This window comes from Canis lupus, chromosome 6, assembly GCF_003254725.2.
Source record: "Canis lupus dingo isolate Sandy chromosome 6, ASM325472v2, whole genome shotgun sequence".
Lineage (NCBI taxonomy): Eukaryota > Metazoa > Chordata > Mammalia > Carnivora > Canidae > Canis > Canis lupus.
In genome coordinates this window covers 9,304,756-9,320,886 of record NC_064248.1, presented here as the reverse complement: position 1 = coordinate 9,320,886, position 16,131 = coordinate 9,304,756, and the positions used below count along the sequence as shown (strand labels likewise).

The 16,131-nt window shown below is 42.8% G+C and overlaps 1 protein-coding gene across 3 annotated transcripts; it reads left to right on the top strand.

The window, feature by feature from the left end:
* The first annotated feature begins 294 nt into the window (after positions 1-294).
* ZSCAN21 (zinc finger and SCAN domain containing 21) lies at positions 295-15,073 on the top strand. 3 transcript variants are annotated; one of them, XM_049110792.1, is made up of 5 exons: positions 936-1,001; positions 5,461-5,633; positions 11,106-11,594; positions 12,219-12,408; positions 13,775-15,073. In XM_049110792.1, exons 3-5 carry the CDS (start codon positions 11,205-11,207, stop codon positions 14,605-14,607), a joined length of 1,413 nt encoding a protein of 470 aa, XP_048966749.1. In that variant the 5' UTR covers positions 936-1,001; positions 5,461-5,633; positions 11,106-11,204; the 3' UTR covers positions 14,608-15,073. The 3 variants fall into 3 exon arrangements, with proteins under 3 accessions (XP_035573649.1, XP_048966749.1, XP_035573650.1); XM_035717756.2 differs by lacking the exon at positions 5,461-5,633 and having other exon boundaries at positions 295-1,001; XM_035717757.1 differs by lacking the exons at positions 936-1,001; positions 5,461-5,633 and adding an exon at positions 1,067-1,759.
* The last annotated feature ends 1,058 nt before the right edge of the window (positions 15,074-16,131 follow it).

The window sequence follows — 16,131 nt, the reverse complement described above, 5'->3', positions numbered from 1 at the left end:
TCATCCCTTCTACTTTTGTTTTTGAAAAACAATTTTTAAGCGTTTATTTATTTATTCATGAGAGACACACGGAGAGAGAGGCAGAGACATAGGCATTGGGAGAAGCAGGCTCCCTGTGGGGATCCCAGGACCCCGGAATCAAGGCCAAGCCAAAGGCAGACACTCAATCATTGACCCACCTAGGTGCCACTCGTCTTTGAAATTTTTTAAAAATTTGTTTTTTAAATCATTCTAAGAAAATAAGGGGGAATGATGTCATGTTTCTATAAAGTTATGGTGCATTTAGGCAGGGAATTTTGTGTACAGGCATGTTGCTGTCCTTCATGTGCCTTTTGAGGGAGATCAGGCAAAAACAAACTCATTGGCGGCTAGGGAAAGAAACACTGCAGCTGAGCAAGAGCAGCTGCAGAAAAAGGTAGGCAGAAACTTCTTCAACAAGCCCCACTGCATCAGGAGCACTTAGAAAGCAGCCTCTGAAACGTGTGCCCAGAATTCTGTTCAGATTGATGCCACCGTGCCTCAAGTCTGAGAGCGATCGACTCAGTCTTCGGCTTCGTGGGCCAAGCGTGGGGCTCTGCGTCCACAAACGTGGATCAAGTTCTCACGAAGGGACGGGCCCAGGTCACAGATGAACCGGGCTCCAAAGTCCACGGGCGGTCCCTCTCTCTGGACCCGGACGACGGCGATCGGGTGGGAGAACTGCCAAAGCTTTCAAACGGTCGGCACTTCCTTGGTTAAAAAAAAAAAGAAAAAAAAAGTTGGGGGCAGGGGTAGCACTAGATTCCCAGTTCCCGCAGTGAAGTGACTCCGCGGGTCCCCAGGGAGCCTCGACCCCCGACGAGCCTGAGACACCGAGATGCAGAGACGACTTCCCGGGTTCCTAGAGGGGCCGCTACAGGCCCGGTGCACCTCCCGCGGGGGCGGGGCTCTGACGTACTTCCGTCCGCGCCGGCCGCGGGGTGCATAGAGGTGTCTGAGCGCTTCGAGCGGTTTCGAATCAGGTGAGCGTCTCGATTCCTGGTTCGCGTGGCGGGCGGGAGAGGGAGCCTATGCCAAAAAGGTTCGGGGAAGGAGAAGTGGGTTGGGCAGCTGTGGCCCCTGGGGAACCCCCGCAGTTCCTGGGAGGAGCCCCGTGCTCTTGCCCAGCCCCAGGGAGTGGAAGCGCTCCCGGGAAAGCCTTTTCATTCTCGCCCCTGGGGCTCCACAAATGAAACTGCCTCGTTCTCGGTCCAGAGCAGTTTTTCTGTGTTCTCCCCGAGCCGCGTCGTCTGTTCGTCGGACCCAGGTTGCCGTTTCTCTTACCGTTGCTCTGAAAAGGAAAGTCCGAACTCTGAGCTAATTGATGAGAACACGCCTGAGGGGCTTGGGGACCTTGCGGAGCTTCATTAAAGTCCCGGGTAGCGGCTGATCCTGGAGAGGGAATAGTACCTTTGGGCTTTGTTCAGATTAGAAGACACATGTACAGCAGGCATCTGCTCGAGTTTGGAAACGCATTTTTACATTAGCATTTATAAATAGTTTGTCGAGAGAAAGGTGATCTGATAGGTGATGTCCTTGGATACCTATGTTATATAAGGAATAATTGAAAGAACTATGAAGAAGAGTGTTACGAGTCAAAAAGCAATTGTTTTCAGGGATTAGAAGGCTACTATGAAGAAAGTACTGTACAGTAGAATTCTGTGCTTCAGTTAACAAATATGCCTGCTTATGAGTTTTCAGGGACACAATGAGTGTGTTAAAGGCGTTCTAGCATTAGTTGGTAAGTACCATTCAGTTGTTAGAATCTGATAATTTGGTTTATTTATGCCTCATTTTGTTCCATAATGGACCTGAGGCACTTTTATAAAAGAGTATAGGTCTTGGGAAATTGGCATAAAAGGCGGGGTGGGGGAGGGGGGCGGAAACGGAACAACTGGGAACAGGAACAATTCTCTTCTGGTTATAGTTGACCATGAAGGTATGAGCCTCTTGTGCTAAACATTCTAGATAGCCTAAAGAAAGTAGTTCACTGTGAAAACAATGTGACTTAGTAATAAAAGACTCGTGTTTTCTATCCACTTGCTTTTTATTTTATAAATACTTTATTAAAAATTCAGAAGCTGGGCAGCCTGGGTGGCTCAGCGGTTTAGCGCCGCCTCCGGCCCAGGATCGAGTCCCACGTCTGGCCCCTTGCAGGAAGACTGCTTCTCCTTCTGTCTGTGTCTCTGCCTCTCTGTGTGTCCTCCATGAATAAATAAATAAAATATTTTTAATAAATAAAAAAATAAATGAATAATAAAAATTCAGAAGCCTTGACACCTGGCTGGTTCAGTCAGTAGAGCATGCAACTCTTGATCTCGTGGTCATGAGTTGAAGCCCCACATTGGGCATAGAGGTTATGGTCAGTTAGTCAACCAATCAATAAGTTAAAAAAAGAAAAGAAAAATTCAGAAGCCAAGATCTGGAGGGGATCCCTAAGTAAACCTTTGGGCAATTTTAACATGACCAAATGTGAAATAATTGGCTTTGCTCAGGGGACAAAAATCAAGACAGAGCATTATCAAATTTAAAAAAAAAATCTATGCCAGCCTGAGAGATGGAAGCATTTCATTGTAGCTTTAATTTTCACGTCTTTTATTATAACTAAGGTTAAGTATCTTTTTGTGGATTTATTATTAAGCTGAGATTTGAAAGACATATAGAAATCTGCCCTGAGAATTGAGCATTGATAGGGCATAGGGAATGAGCACGACAGTGATGAGACAGTTTGAGGAGGCAGAGGCCAGGTTGTGACTTTCATCTGCCAAACAGAGAAATTAATAAAATGGTTGTAAACAGCCGGGTGATATGTGCAGATTTTTATTCGAAACCTCTGCAGGTATTCAACTTTTAATGTGTGAAACTAGTTTTTCAAAAGAAGGAACTTCCAGGGCTGAAGGCGGGCTGCCCCAAGATGGGGTACTTTAGCATGAATAGCATTTTGAGTTAAAAGCAGTTGAATCCCAGCAGATTCAGGAAAAGCTCTACACTTTCCCCCCTCAAGTGCCTGCCTATGCCAGAAAGACAGCTGTTAATGAGATTCTTCTTTACCTAAAAACCTACACAATAAGGCACCCTTTGTTTTGCAAACTTCTCCTCTCACCTTCCTGCTAATGTTCTTCCTTATCTTAGTATCCTCAGACCCCTCTCCTTAGCTTAGGTTGATCTATAAGCCTCCATGTTGCCTGACTGCCTTCATACTTTCATGTCTGTGTGGATTCCTTGTACATACAAAGCTAAATTTGATTTTCTCCTGTTGCATTTTTATTTTTAAGGTAAGCTCTATGCTGAAAGTGGGGCTCAAACTCACAACCCCAAGATCAAGAGTCACATGCTCTTCTAACTGAGCTTCCAGGTCCCCCCCCCCCATTTTTTAAAAAATAAAAAATAAGTTAATAAACCTCTGCTGGTAGCCTTTGAGTCTTGGAGTTGGAGTTGCCAAACTGGAAAATGGCCTGTATGATTTCAAAGGAAGAAGAATTTGTCATAATGTTGTCAACTAGTTAAAAGTGTTTGATAAGAGTAAAAGTAAGCATTGTGTTATGTTTGCAGTAGATCTGCTATAAACTTTATTTCATTAGGCCAATATTCTGGTTATTGTTGGTTGAGAGTCAGAAATTAATTATTGCTCCTAGAGACAAAGCAGACACCTTTAAAAAAATTGTAAAAGAAAAAGGCTTCATAACTTTTTAAAAAATGTCTAATTAACTCTAAGAATGATGTGCTTCAACATCGTAAGTGTTGAAGTTAACAGCTAATATATTTGTCATTACTACCACTCCGTAATAGAATACCATTTATCGAAGCTGCTTCCTCCCCCCACTGCCCCATATTTTTAATTTTTTTCTATTTCATTTCATTATTTTTAAAAGATTTTATTTTATTTTTTAAAGACTTATTTAAGATGTTATTTATTTGACAGAGAATACAAGCAAGGAGAATGGGAGGAGGAGAAGCAGGCTTCCCACTGGGCAGGGAGCCCAATGCAGGGCTGGATCCCATGATCCTGGGATCATGACCTGAGCCAAAGTCAGATGCTTAACCAACTGAGCCACCCAGCTTCCCCTATTGTAGTTTTGGAATATAGGTGAGGGTTGGTGTAGTGAGGTCCAGAGCCAATGACTAAGAAAGAATTCTTGAGATGTCTTTGATGCAAAATGGCGGTTTTGTTAAAGCAGGAGACAGGACCCTTGGGCTGGAAGAGCTGCTGTCCCAGGCTAGTGAGAGGTGGCTGATTATATACCTGCAAAGTTAGGGGAAGTAAGGAAAAGGGAGATTTAAAAAGGATTTTCATATGCTAAAGAGGACCTTCAAGATACTGGAGGCCTTGCCACTGTCACGTTAAATGTTGTTTTTCCCTCTAGCTAGGTATTAACATTAAGACATTAGGGACTTCCTTTTTTTTTTTTTTTTTTTAAGATTTTATTTATTTATTCATGAGAGAGAGAGAGAGAGGCAGAGACACAGGCAGAGGGAGAAGCAGGCTCCATGCAGGGAGCCCGACATGCAGGGAGCCCGACATGGGACTCCATCCAGGGTTCCCAGGATCACGCCCTGGGCTGCAGGCAGGTGCTAAACTGCTGAGTCACCCAGGGATTCCCAACATTAGGAACTTCCTGAGGAACATCACACACATATCACCCTGGATATGGGGGGGCGGGGGTCATTTGTGGGATGTCAGCTTATGCTTTGTCCTTAGCTAGCCCTCTGTTCTCATCACCCCTATTTATTTTAGAGAGAGAGAGCACATAAGCAGGGGCAGAGGTAGAGGCAGTGCATCTCAAGCAAACTCTTTGCTGAGTGAGGAACCTGATGTGGGGCTTAATCACACAACCCTGAGATCATGACTCTAGCCAAAATTAAGAGTTGGCCATCTAACTGACTGAGCCACCCAGGTACCCCTAAAGATTTTATTTATTTTATTTTATTTATTTTATATTTTATTTTATTTTTTTAAGATTTTATTTATTTATTCATGAGAAACCCAGAGAGAGGCAGAGACACAGGAAGAGGGAGAAGCAGGCTCCATGCAGGGAGCTCGACATGGGACTTGATCCCAGGACTCCAGGATCACGCCCTGGGTTTAAGGCAGGTGCTAACCCACTGAGCCACCCAGGGATCCCCCTAAAGATTTTAAGTAATTTCTATATCCAATGTGGGGTTTAAACTCATAGCCCAGAAATCAGGAGTCACATGCTCTGCTGACTGAGCCAGCCAGGTGCCCCTTGAATGTTTTATTTTAGAATAGTTTAGATTTCTAGAACAGCTCAAAGATAGTACAGAATTCCCATATACCTCTTCTCCAGTTACTGTTAACTGCTTACCTTACTGTGTACATTTGCCACATCCAAGGAACCAACATTGGTATGTTACTATTAACTAAGCTCCACAATTTATTTAAATTGTAGTAGTTTTCCCCTAATATCCTTTTTTCTGTTCCAGGATCCCATCTAGGGTACCACATGATATACGTCTTCAAGTCTACTTAGTGTGCCCTGGTCAATGACAGTTTCTCAGGCGTTGTTGGTTTTTGATGACCTTGATAGTTTTGAGAAGTACAGGTCAGGTATTTTATAGAATGTCCCTCAATCTGGGTGTGGAGAAGGGCCACAGAGGTATTGTACCTTTGTTGTCATTATCATTAACATAACCCCTAGTGATGTTATGTCAACCCCTTGGTGACCCAGCTCAGCTAGTGTTTGTCAGGTGTCTGCATGGTAGTGCTTCCCTTCAGCTCGTTTCCATTGTCTCCTTGTGGCAGCAAGTCCCTAAGTGCAGCCCAGTGTCCAGGAGTAAGAAGTGAAATCCGCCTTCTTGACAGAAGAATATCTACATAAATAAATTGGCATAATTCTGAGTGGGAGATTTGTCTCTTCTCTGTTTATTCAGGTTCCCCTCCCCCCCTTTTTTAAACATAGTGTGGACTCACAGATAAGTTTTAACTATGATCGTTGTAGCTGTGGCTTTTTCTTTTCCAAGTTGGTTTTTGTATCCCTATGACACGCCCATTGCTTTGTTTTTTAACTTTCTGTCACTACAGCTTGCTCCAGGCTCATTTTATAAGCTCCCCAATCTAGAATCAACTATTTCTCCATTTTCTAGTAATTTTTACTGGAGAATGATATTTAGAAACCGAGATCGGGGCTCTGGGTGTGCTGATTGTGGGATGTCATTGCTTCTAAACCTTCACAGCAGACAGAGCTAGGAAATAAATGTCTATATACTAATTCATGTGCACACACTTACCTAATTCTGTATCCACCTGTAGTAAACTAAGCATGAGTTTATGCTGCCATATTTTTTAGCTTAAATTTTTACTATTTTTTAAAGCCTGATTTTACAGTTTTTATTGAGTAGCCCCAAAGGTCCATATATCTCATTCTTTCCACAGATATTTAACACTTAAAAAAAAATTTATTTATTTATTTATTTATTTATTTATTTATTTATTTATTTATTTATTTATTTATGATAGACACAGAGAGAGAGAGAGAGGCAGAGACACAGGAGGAGGGAGAAGCAGGCTCCATGCCAGGAGCCCGACGTGGGACTTGATCCTGGGACTCCAGGATCGCACCCTGGGCCAAAGGCAGGCGCTAAACCGCTGAGCCACCCAGGGATCCCCTCCACCGATATTTAATATCTGCAAAATACCAGGCATATTGTAGATATTTAGAAATAGCAGTGAAGAAAATAGATGAAAATCCCTGCCCTTAAGAGTTGATATATTCAAGAAGGTTTAAAAAAAAAGTTAGGGGCGCCTGGATGGCTCAGTTGAAGAGCATGAGACTCTTGATCTTTGGGTTGTGGGTTTGAGCCCCATGTTAGGTGTAGAGATTACTGAAAAAAAATTTAATTTAAAAATTTTTAATTAAAAAGGTAAAGTATATAGAGATAAGTGATGATGCAGGAAAAGAGTAGATTAGGAGCAGAAGGAATTCTGGGGTAAGGGAGGGTTATATGCGGTTTAAAACAATGGGCAGGTTTGCCTTGGTGAGGAGAACATAGGAGTACAGATATATAATCTGGAGGAAGCATTAGGCAGAGGGAACAGCAAATGCTCTGAGGTGGGAAGCATGCCTCGATGTTCAGGACACAGTATGGTTGGGTTGTAATGAACAAGAGAGAGGTAGGAGATGAAATCAGAGGCAATAGGGCTGAGACCTTGTGAGGTCTTGTCAGCCATTGTGGTAACTCTGACACACCACCCTGAAAGGTTTGAGCAGAGGAATGATGTGGTCTGACATATTTTAACAGGATCACTCTGGCTGCTTGTTGGCAATAGATTGAGGGCCAAGGACAGAAGCACTTAAGAGGCTCTTTACAATACACTGGGCAAGAGGTGATGGGCTGAGATGACAGTGTTGGAGTAGTGAGAATTGGTTGAACATTGGATCTCACAGGATTTACTTATGAATTATATGTAGAATGTGAAGGAGGAGTCAGGATAAACAGGTTTTTTGGTCCAAGAAAACAATGATGGAGTTGCCATTAACTGAGATGAATAGCTGTGGGGGGAATGATGGGGACTACAGTTTTGGACATGTTAAACTTGAGGTGCAATTGGACATACTGGTGGCAACATCAAGTAGTAGTTGTTCGTATAGGTCTAGAGTTCGGAAGAGAGGTCCAGGCTGGAGATAAATGGGCAGTTGGGAGTATATAGGTGGTAATTAAAGCCATAGGACTAGATGGAATCTCCGAGGAGAATGAATACAGCAAAGAGGAAGGCATCCAAGCACCTGGCCCTCCGCTCATTTGTGATCTTACAAAGACATGAATTTGAATTGTGGACATCTGAGGGAAAATTTTCTTTGTAAGCTTTTTTGTTTGCTTGTTTTTGAATAATCTCCACCCAATGTGAGGGTCAAACACAACAACCCCAAGATCAAGAGTCACACACTCTACCAACTGAGCCAGCCAAATGCCCCAACTTTTTTCTTTAATTGTGACTGTGCACATGTTTTGCAGAGGCAGTTACATGATCTGTGAGTTTGGATATACTCTTCTGGTAATAGATTCACATGAAAGAAAGGTCACTCCCTGTTGAATGCCCCCTGTGTTACCAAACTTCTTGGGTCTTGCTGAGTTTCCCAGGCTTGATCCCAGAAACTGAGCAGCCCAAACATTCCAGTGTCTTTGCTGTTATAGGGATGCCCTTCTCTGGATGGAGTGTGAAATTTTCAAACCAGTTACGAAAAAACGTTTCAACACTGCTGAGATCCTACTTAAAGTCATTTCAAATGACTGGCCTGGCACTACTATATCTGTTATTTTGAGATTATTTAAGCCTTGAGTGCTAGTGCCTTTATTTGAGAAAACGAGGTGATTTGCTCTTTTCTTGGCTCTTTTCAAGTTATCCTGAACTTGGGAGCTCCACCAGTGTATTGATGTGCAGGGCAGCCTTAAGGAATAGGTGGCGCTCATTCTGGTCCACCCTTCGGGACACCTATTGCCGTCTCATAGGATGCTTCAGAATTGAGGTTCAGTAGGGAGGAGTCCCAAATACTGACATTCCTAGAATTCTGAACTAATTAGCAGCTGGTAATTATTGCATTTCTCATAAAAGGTTACGTATTGAGGTTCTAGTACTAGAATTCCATTTCATATTTTTTAAAAATTACCAGGATTCATCACAGAAATAACTGAAGGAGAGCATTCATATAAAATGTATGTTTTAGTGATCATTTAAAAAATAAAAATAGTATGTTTTAAATGTGTGTTTACTAAATAGTGAAACTAAATAACAGTATAAAAGCTGTAACAGGGGATCCCTGGGTGGCTCAAGGGTTAGCGCCGCCTTCAGCCCAGGGCGTGACCCTGGAGACCTGGGATCGAGTCCCGCGTGGGGCTCCCTACATGAAGCCTGCTCCTCCCTCTGCCTGTGTCTCTGCCTCTCTCCCTCTCTCGCTCGCTCTTTCTGTCTCATGGATAAATACAATCCTTAAAAAAAAAAAAAAAGCTGTAACATAGATGTACATTTGTGGCAGCAGGTAGGGGGCTCTCTGTGGTCTGGAATTGCTTTTTTGTTTTCTTGCGGGTTTTTTATTTTGTTTTTGAAGGCCATGAAGTTCTGGCATTAGTAAAACCTATTTTGCTTGTCCTTTTTTTTTTTTTTTTTTTTTTAAGATTTTATTTATTTGCTCATGAGAGACAGAGACATTGGCACAGAGAGAAGCAGACTTCTTGCAGGGAGCACAGTGCAGGACTTGATCCTGGCAATGGGATCATGCCCTGAGCTGAAGGTAGATGCAGGTAGATGCTCAACCGCTGAGCCATCCAGGAATCCCTGTTTTGTTTGTCTTTAAAGATATTCTTATTTTCTTTCTTTTTAAATTTTTTAAAAATTATTTATTATTAAAAAAATTTTTTTAATTTAAAATTTAAAATTAAATTTATTTATTTGACAGAGAGCACAAGCTGGGGGAGCAGGAGAGAGAGAAGCAGGCTCCCCACAGAGCAGGGAGCCCAATTCAGGGCTCAATCCCAGGACCCTAAGATCATGGCCTGAGCCAAAGGCAGATGCTTAGCTGACTGAGCCACCCAGGCACCCTGATTTTCTGATATAAAAGTAGTAATACCCATTATAGAAAATCTGGGAAATGAAAAAAAGAATTTAAAAAACTGAAATAATCTATAACTCAGCAATATCACTGTGTTGTATCTTTTTTTCTTTGCTGTAATTGTGGGTCTGCATGTGAGACTTAATATTCAGGTGATAAAAGCCAGATCTGTGGAGAATGACGTGCATGTTAGCCATGAGCATACTCAAGTTTTTAAATGCCTTAGATTTGGATTATCTGTGACTCCTATTTCCTCATCTTCTGTAAGCTATTTGTGCATCCTTCTTATGGTCTCTGCCCTTGTTATCAACATAATTTCATGTAACAAAAACCCACAGAGGATTTTGTCTGTTTGGCTCTTTGTTGAGACTGGTAGAGTTCTCCTGCTCTGTTATCCACGTCCAGAATGGAACATCTATGTGAGATAACAAGTGCTGCCACAGTTTGGAAACATGCTCAGGAAAGCCAGTCCCAAGCATGGAAGATTAATTTATGCAGGTTTCTTTCAGAGTATTTTTAATGACTGCTGATAATTATAGTCTGATTCTGATGTCTCTTTACTCATTTATTTTCCATCTCTCCCACAAACTTGAAAGCTCTGTGGGGGTGGGAATGCATCTGGCTTGTTCATCATTACACTCCCAGCTCCAAGCCCATGGCAGGTGTTCAAGTAAATGTTGAGTGAACAGACTTCACTTTTTTGGCAGATGACCTTTTTAAGAGTACTCTTAATCTAATCACTGATCTCCCACTTGTCTTTCTATGAAACCTAAAGGTGAAAGACATCTAAAAACTTGCATATTCCCTACTCAAAATTGCATCATTTGGGGCACCTGAGTGGCTCAGTCAGTTAAGTGTCTGACTTGGTTTCAGCTCAGGTTATGATCTCAGGGTCATGGGATTGACCCTGCGAGGAGCTCCACGCTCAATGTAGAGTCCGCTTGTCTCTCTCCCCTACCCCTTGCATGTTCATATTCTCTCTCTCTCAAATAAATAAATGAGATCTTTGAAAAAAATTTTTTTAATTAGATCATTAATTATACTCAATTATTTTAAAATATTCTAGTTAATTCCAACCCTTTAACATGATTCCTGGTTATGCTAACTAGCTCCATCATTTAACTAGCAAACTTTTTAAGTAGAGTATTTGATGTGGGGGTTGAACTCACGAACCTGAGATCAAGAGTCACATGATCTACTGACTGAGCCAGCCATGTACCCTTGATTTAGATAGGCTGCATTTGGCCTGTAGATATCCTGTTGAGATCTCAGGAGTGTAAGATTCTGAAACAGTTTTTGGAGCAAAGTTAATTTAAATATAATTTTAAAATTTATGCCATTGTGCACTTTTTATTAGAGTGGAGACAAAATAAAATTAGGATATATCCTGAGCTGACTCCTGAATGATTTTGAACAGTAATTTTACATTATGATGGCCATAATTTCCAGTTTCTTGTGCTAAAGGTGTGGCTGTAAAGACCTAAAAAAGCCTTTTTGTAATTCATGGTAACCATATTTTCTTAGGTTTAACGTGTAGCCCTAAAGAACCAGAAACCCAAAGGAACCAGTATTCCTGCTCCACAGAGTCCCATCTTTAGTGAGGCTATTTCTGGAATCTGTGTGATGACCAAGGTTTTGAGCATGGCTGCAGTTCGGGGCCCTCGGCCTCCACAGGTGAGAGGCCCTGTGGTGGTTAAAGATGAGGAAGAAGAGGAAGGGAAGTGCCTTCCTAGCCTCGAGGTGTTCCGCCAGCGCTTCAGGCAGTTTGGGTATCATGACACACCTGGACCCCGGGAGGCCCTGAGCCAGCTCCGGGTGCTCTGCTGCGAGTGGCTGAGGCCCGAGATCCACACCAAGGAGCAGATCCTGGAGCTGCTGGTGCTGGAGCAGTTCCTGACCATCCTGCCCCAGGAGCTCCAGGCTTGGGTACAGGAGCACTGCCCAGAGAGCGCTGAAGAGGCTGTCACTCTCTTAGAAGATCTGGAGCAAGAACTGGATGAGCCAGGACAGCAGGTAGGCTGGGAAGACCTTTTATGGTATGAGACTGGGAATACAGCACTCTGGGCAGGACTAGGTTTATCCATCCAATGGGAGTAGCTGAATGGAAGTTTCTGCTTACATCATGTTTCCTGCTATTTTTCTTCTACTGTTCAGTAGAAGATCTTTAGCCATGGGAAATGAATGATATGGATGTGTTTCCTTTTTCTAGCGCTTGTACATTAGCTCTCCTGAGGTTTTCTTTCATTCAGCAGTTGACCTTTGAACAACACGGGTTAGAGGTGTCAATCCCCTACCCCCAGGACACGTGCATTTGAAAATCCCAATATAACTTTTGATTCCCCCAAAGCTTAACTTCTGAAGAGCCTACTGTTGACTAGAAGCTTTACTAATAACATAAATAGTCAACTAACCCTTATTTTGTATGGTAGATGTATTATATACCACATTCTTATAATAAAGTAAGCTAGAGAAAGGAAAACATTAAGAAAATCATAAAGAAGAGAAAATACATTTACTATATGTATCGAAAAAAATGTGTGTGTAAGTGAACCTGTGTCATTCAGACCCGTGTTCAGGGGTCACCTGTAGTTCTGAGGTGAGCTGTGCACAAACCCTGCCCTTCCTGGTTGTCTCTAGGTCTCATCTCCTCCAAGTGAACAGCAACAGATGTGGGAGAAGAAGTCCTCTTCAGGAACAGTCAAGTTTCCAAGCAGCACACAGCCCCAGTCTGTGGTGACCAGTCATAAATGTGAAGGTTGGGAGCCCTTATACATCCAGGAGACTGGGGAAGAGCAGAATTTCACCCCAGAGCTGAGGAAGAGTCAAGGTAGGGACTGTCATGTGTGTGCTTGATGCCCCAGGCCTTTGTGGTGGAAGAAACAGAATAATTCTAACTACTGGTTGTGAGGCAGCAGTCCTAGACTGACTTGCCTGGTCCGGCTGCCTGTGCAGAATGAGTGCCTCAGTGCCTGTCCTCCCTAGGTATGTTTCAGCCAGAGTCCTAGCTTGGGGACATGACATACTCTTAAAAGGGTTGGTCGGAGTTGAAAAAAGGTATTGTTCACAGGGGTGTGAGAAGTTGAATGAACCAGTGAGAGATGATGCTTAGTCATTTGTTAATGACTGAATGAAGAACCTGTTAAAAGCATTGGATTATGTAAAAATGGTCCCTGGTAAATTCTTTTCAACTTCTCCCTCGTAAGGTTATTTAAAATTTTTAGCTTATTTACTGAGTTACTTATTTCCCACATGTAATACATGGCAGCTTGAAAAAAAGTCTGTACATGAGACCAAGTGATTGCTTATCACCCAGAGTGGAAGGGGCTTTTAGCTGCTGCTGGTGGCAGGAGGAAAAGAGATGGCAAGTGGAAGGAGAGCGCCAGGGACCAGGAAAGGGGCTGAGAGGAAAGTAACCTTGTTGGCTGAGGCTTCTGTACTCACAAGCCACCAGGTCTCAGGGAGCCCCTGGTTGGGTGTGGATTTCTCTTACTCCCCTTTTCCATGTATGTAAACAGGTTAGATGGACTTGTAAGTGTGGCTGTCCATTGCAGTGCTCTAAAAAAAGATATATTGCTTCAGTCTGGTTCTAGCAGAATCAACTTTAGAACTAAGAGTGGTGAGGCATAGCCACTGTAGGTTATGTGCTGGGAATCACACCCTCCTGGGAGGTGAGCACTTAGATTTAAATTAAAAATGGTCTGCTCTATGGCCATACCACCCTGAATACACCCGATCTTGTCTAAATTAAAAATGATCTGGGACTAGAATGGTCATACGTGGACTGAATGTCCTCTTTTGTTGCTTTTATATTCCACTTCTGGGAGAATGTAGATTTTATGAGCTTGCCATTGGCCTTGTCTCTGTTAATTACCGTTTTTATTTTCTTAATCAGCTTTGACCATGCAGTAATATTTCTTGCTTGTTTCTTCCTGCCCTCTTTATATGAAATTCTTCTTCTGGGAGAGAAAGCTATGTACTTGTCATATCATAATACCTGCAGCTGGGGGGCTCGTGTCAAAGCCTGAACTGTAAACTAGAGCTAGTGGTGACTTCTTTGTATCAGTGTGATATTGTGACCTCTCACTGAGTGATACTTGGTCACCATCCACATCATGTGATGTTTCTATTTCTCCTTCAACAGTTTCTTCTCAGAACACAAAACAACTGACCTGTTTTCGTTCTCCTTGTTTCAGATCGTAAATCGAACACCCAGAATGAAGAATCAACAGATAAGCAGAAAAGTTCTGAAGAATGTCAAGAATTCAAAAGGGATGTTATTCCCATGATTATTGCTAGTAAATGTGAGGCCAGATTAGAAAGGCAGTGGGTAAACCTTGAAAAGGAAAGAGGAACAAAAACTCCTCTCCTAGACAAAGGTTCTAAGAAAGGCAGAGAATTGATTCCTGCTAAACCTGCCCCAGGAGAGAGGCGTTACATATGTGCTGAGTGTGGAAAAGCCTTTAGTAATAGCTCAAATCTTACTAAACACCGGAGAACCCACACTGGGGAGAAACCGTACGTATGCACCAAGTGTGGGAAAGCTTTCAGCCACAGTTCAAACCTCACCCTTCATTACAGAACACACCTGGTGGACCGGCCCTATGACTGTAAGTGTGGGAAAGCCTTTGGTCAGAGCTCAGACCTCCTCAAACATCAGCGCATGCACACTGAAGAGGCGCCATATCAGTGTAAAGATTGTGGAAAAGCTTTCAGTGGTAAAGGCAGCCTCATCCGACACTATCGGATACATACTGGGGAGAAACCTTACCAGTGTAATGAGTGTGGGAAGAGCTTTAGTCAGCACGCAGGCCTTAGCTCTCACCAGAGGCTCCACACTGGAGAAAAGCCATATAAATGTAAGGAGTGTGGGAAAGCCTTTAATCACAGCTCAAATTTTAATAAACATCATAGAATCCATACTGGGGAGAAGCCCTATTGGTGTAATAATTGTGGGAAAACCTTCTGTAGTAAATCAAATCTTTCCAAACACCAGAGAGTCCACACTGGAGAGGGCGAGGTGCTTTAACTGTGAGGTATGCTCTCTGGATGGTTTTTGTTGTTTTTTTAAACTTTAGCCTATGGATGCTAGGGAAAAGCCCAGTAATTGAGATATAAACTCTAGTCGTAGATATTGTTTCATTCAACGTCAAGGAGTGCCTGAGGAGTGGGTGCTCAGTGGTAGCACAATGACAAAGAAGTGCTGGAGGATGTTGGAGCACTCCTCACTGGCCAGCTTGCTGCGGCCAGGTCCCCTCACCACACTTTGAGTCCCGTAAGTCAGGCCAGCATTGCCTTTTGTATAGTTAAACTGAGTATATCCAGTATAATTAAGGAAGAAACACTGAAACTATTGAACTGTTTTAACATATATTGAAAAGTATGATTTGTAAAGAATTGAGCCATGTAGAATGCAATTTAATCTGATTTGGAATAAACATAACATCTTGTAATGCCTTGGGACTGTTAAAATAAATGGTATGTTGGTTACTGAACTTTATTCTCAAGAGAAGAAACTATTCCTGCTGATTTCAGGTTTTGGGAAATTTGGATTTGGGGTAATTAGAACTTTCAGTGCTACAAAGGTGAGTTTTGGGAAATCAGGATAGAGCATATAGAGTAGCTGCATCTTGGTCTACGTTGTGCTTTTTTTTCCCCCATGCATACTGAACACATTTTTTTTCATCACTGGGGACATTTGTCAGCTTCATATACGTTTTGGTTGTGTATATCCTATCTCTGCCAGAGTCTGAAAATCTGACTCCAAAACCTCCTTCTAAATTCCGCAACTCAATAATATCCAACGTGATTCCTTTAAGTCCATCCTGTCTGTTCACTGACTGTAGTCAGGTGAGATGTTCACATGATCTCCAAGCAAGAAGAGTCTGTTCTCCTACAGCAAGAGGGGAGGGAGATGTGTATGTTAGGCCAGAGGGTTCTGGAGGATTTGGGGCCTGAGGTACTCAAGCACACCTGCCCAGGTGTCCCATCCATCACGATCTGAATCTTTCCCAATCAGGGCCCAGAATTTTGGCACAAATGATTCGGCAAGGGCTTTGCCTTTAGCGGTCTCTGCAGTTCTGCCACCCTCACAATAAACCCTATTCTGGTTTTCAGGCCAGTCTGCTCTTGCTGCAGGAGATGGGGATCTCTTTAATCCTTCTTGTGGGAGACTTTGGCTTTCACAACATGCCCTGAAATGATAGTTGGCTGAACTAACCCTATACTTTTCTTTCTTCAAAGCTTGAGAGACAAACTGCAGTCCTATAATTGCCACTATCCCAATAATGTTTCAAGTTCTAGGACTATTACAGAAGCTAATGCTTCCCCTTCTACCTGCACCTCATCTCCTGCCATAACTAATGAGAATCTTCATAATTGCCATGGTAGAGCATGCCAGGAGCTGTCACTACTGCACTCATTACCAGGCTCTTAATAGCCATCTGACCAGTGAGAGTCCCATCCTGAGGGCTCAGTTTCTAGGGCCACTTCCAGTACCGATGGTTAACAGCTTGGATTTCCCCTAAAGCACTCCTGGGACAAGGGCTTGAGG

What these genes read in the sequence shown, in the direction of transcription:
- ZSCAN21 (XM_035717756.2), top strand. Translation starts at nt 11,205, where the DNA reads ATGACCAAGGTTTTGAGCATGGCTGCAGTTCGGGGCCCTCGGCCTCCA. An exon ending in TGGATGAGCCAGGACAGCAG is followed by an intron (nt 11,595 to 12,218) that starts GTAGGCTGGGAA and finishes GGTTGTCTCTAG; the next exon opens with GTCTCATCTCCTCCAAGTGA. An exon ending in AGAGCTGAGGAAGAGTCAAG is followed by an intron (nt 12,409 to 13,774) that starts GTAGGGACTGTC and finishes TCCTTGTTTCAG; the next exon opens with ATCGTAAATCGAACACCCAG.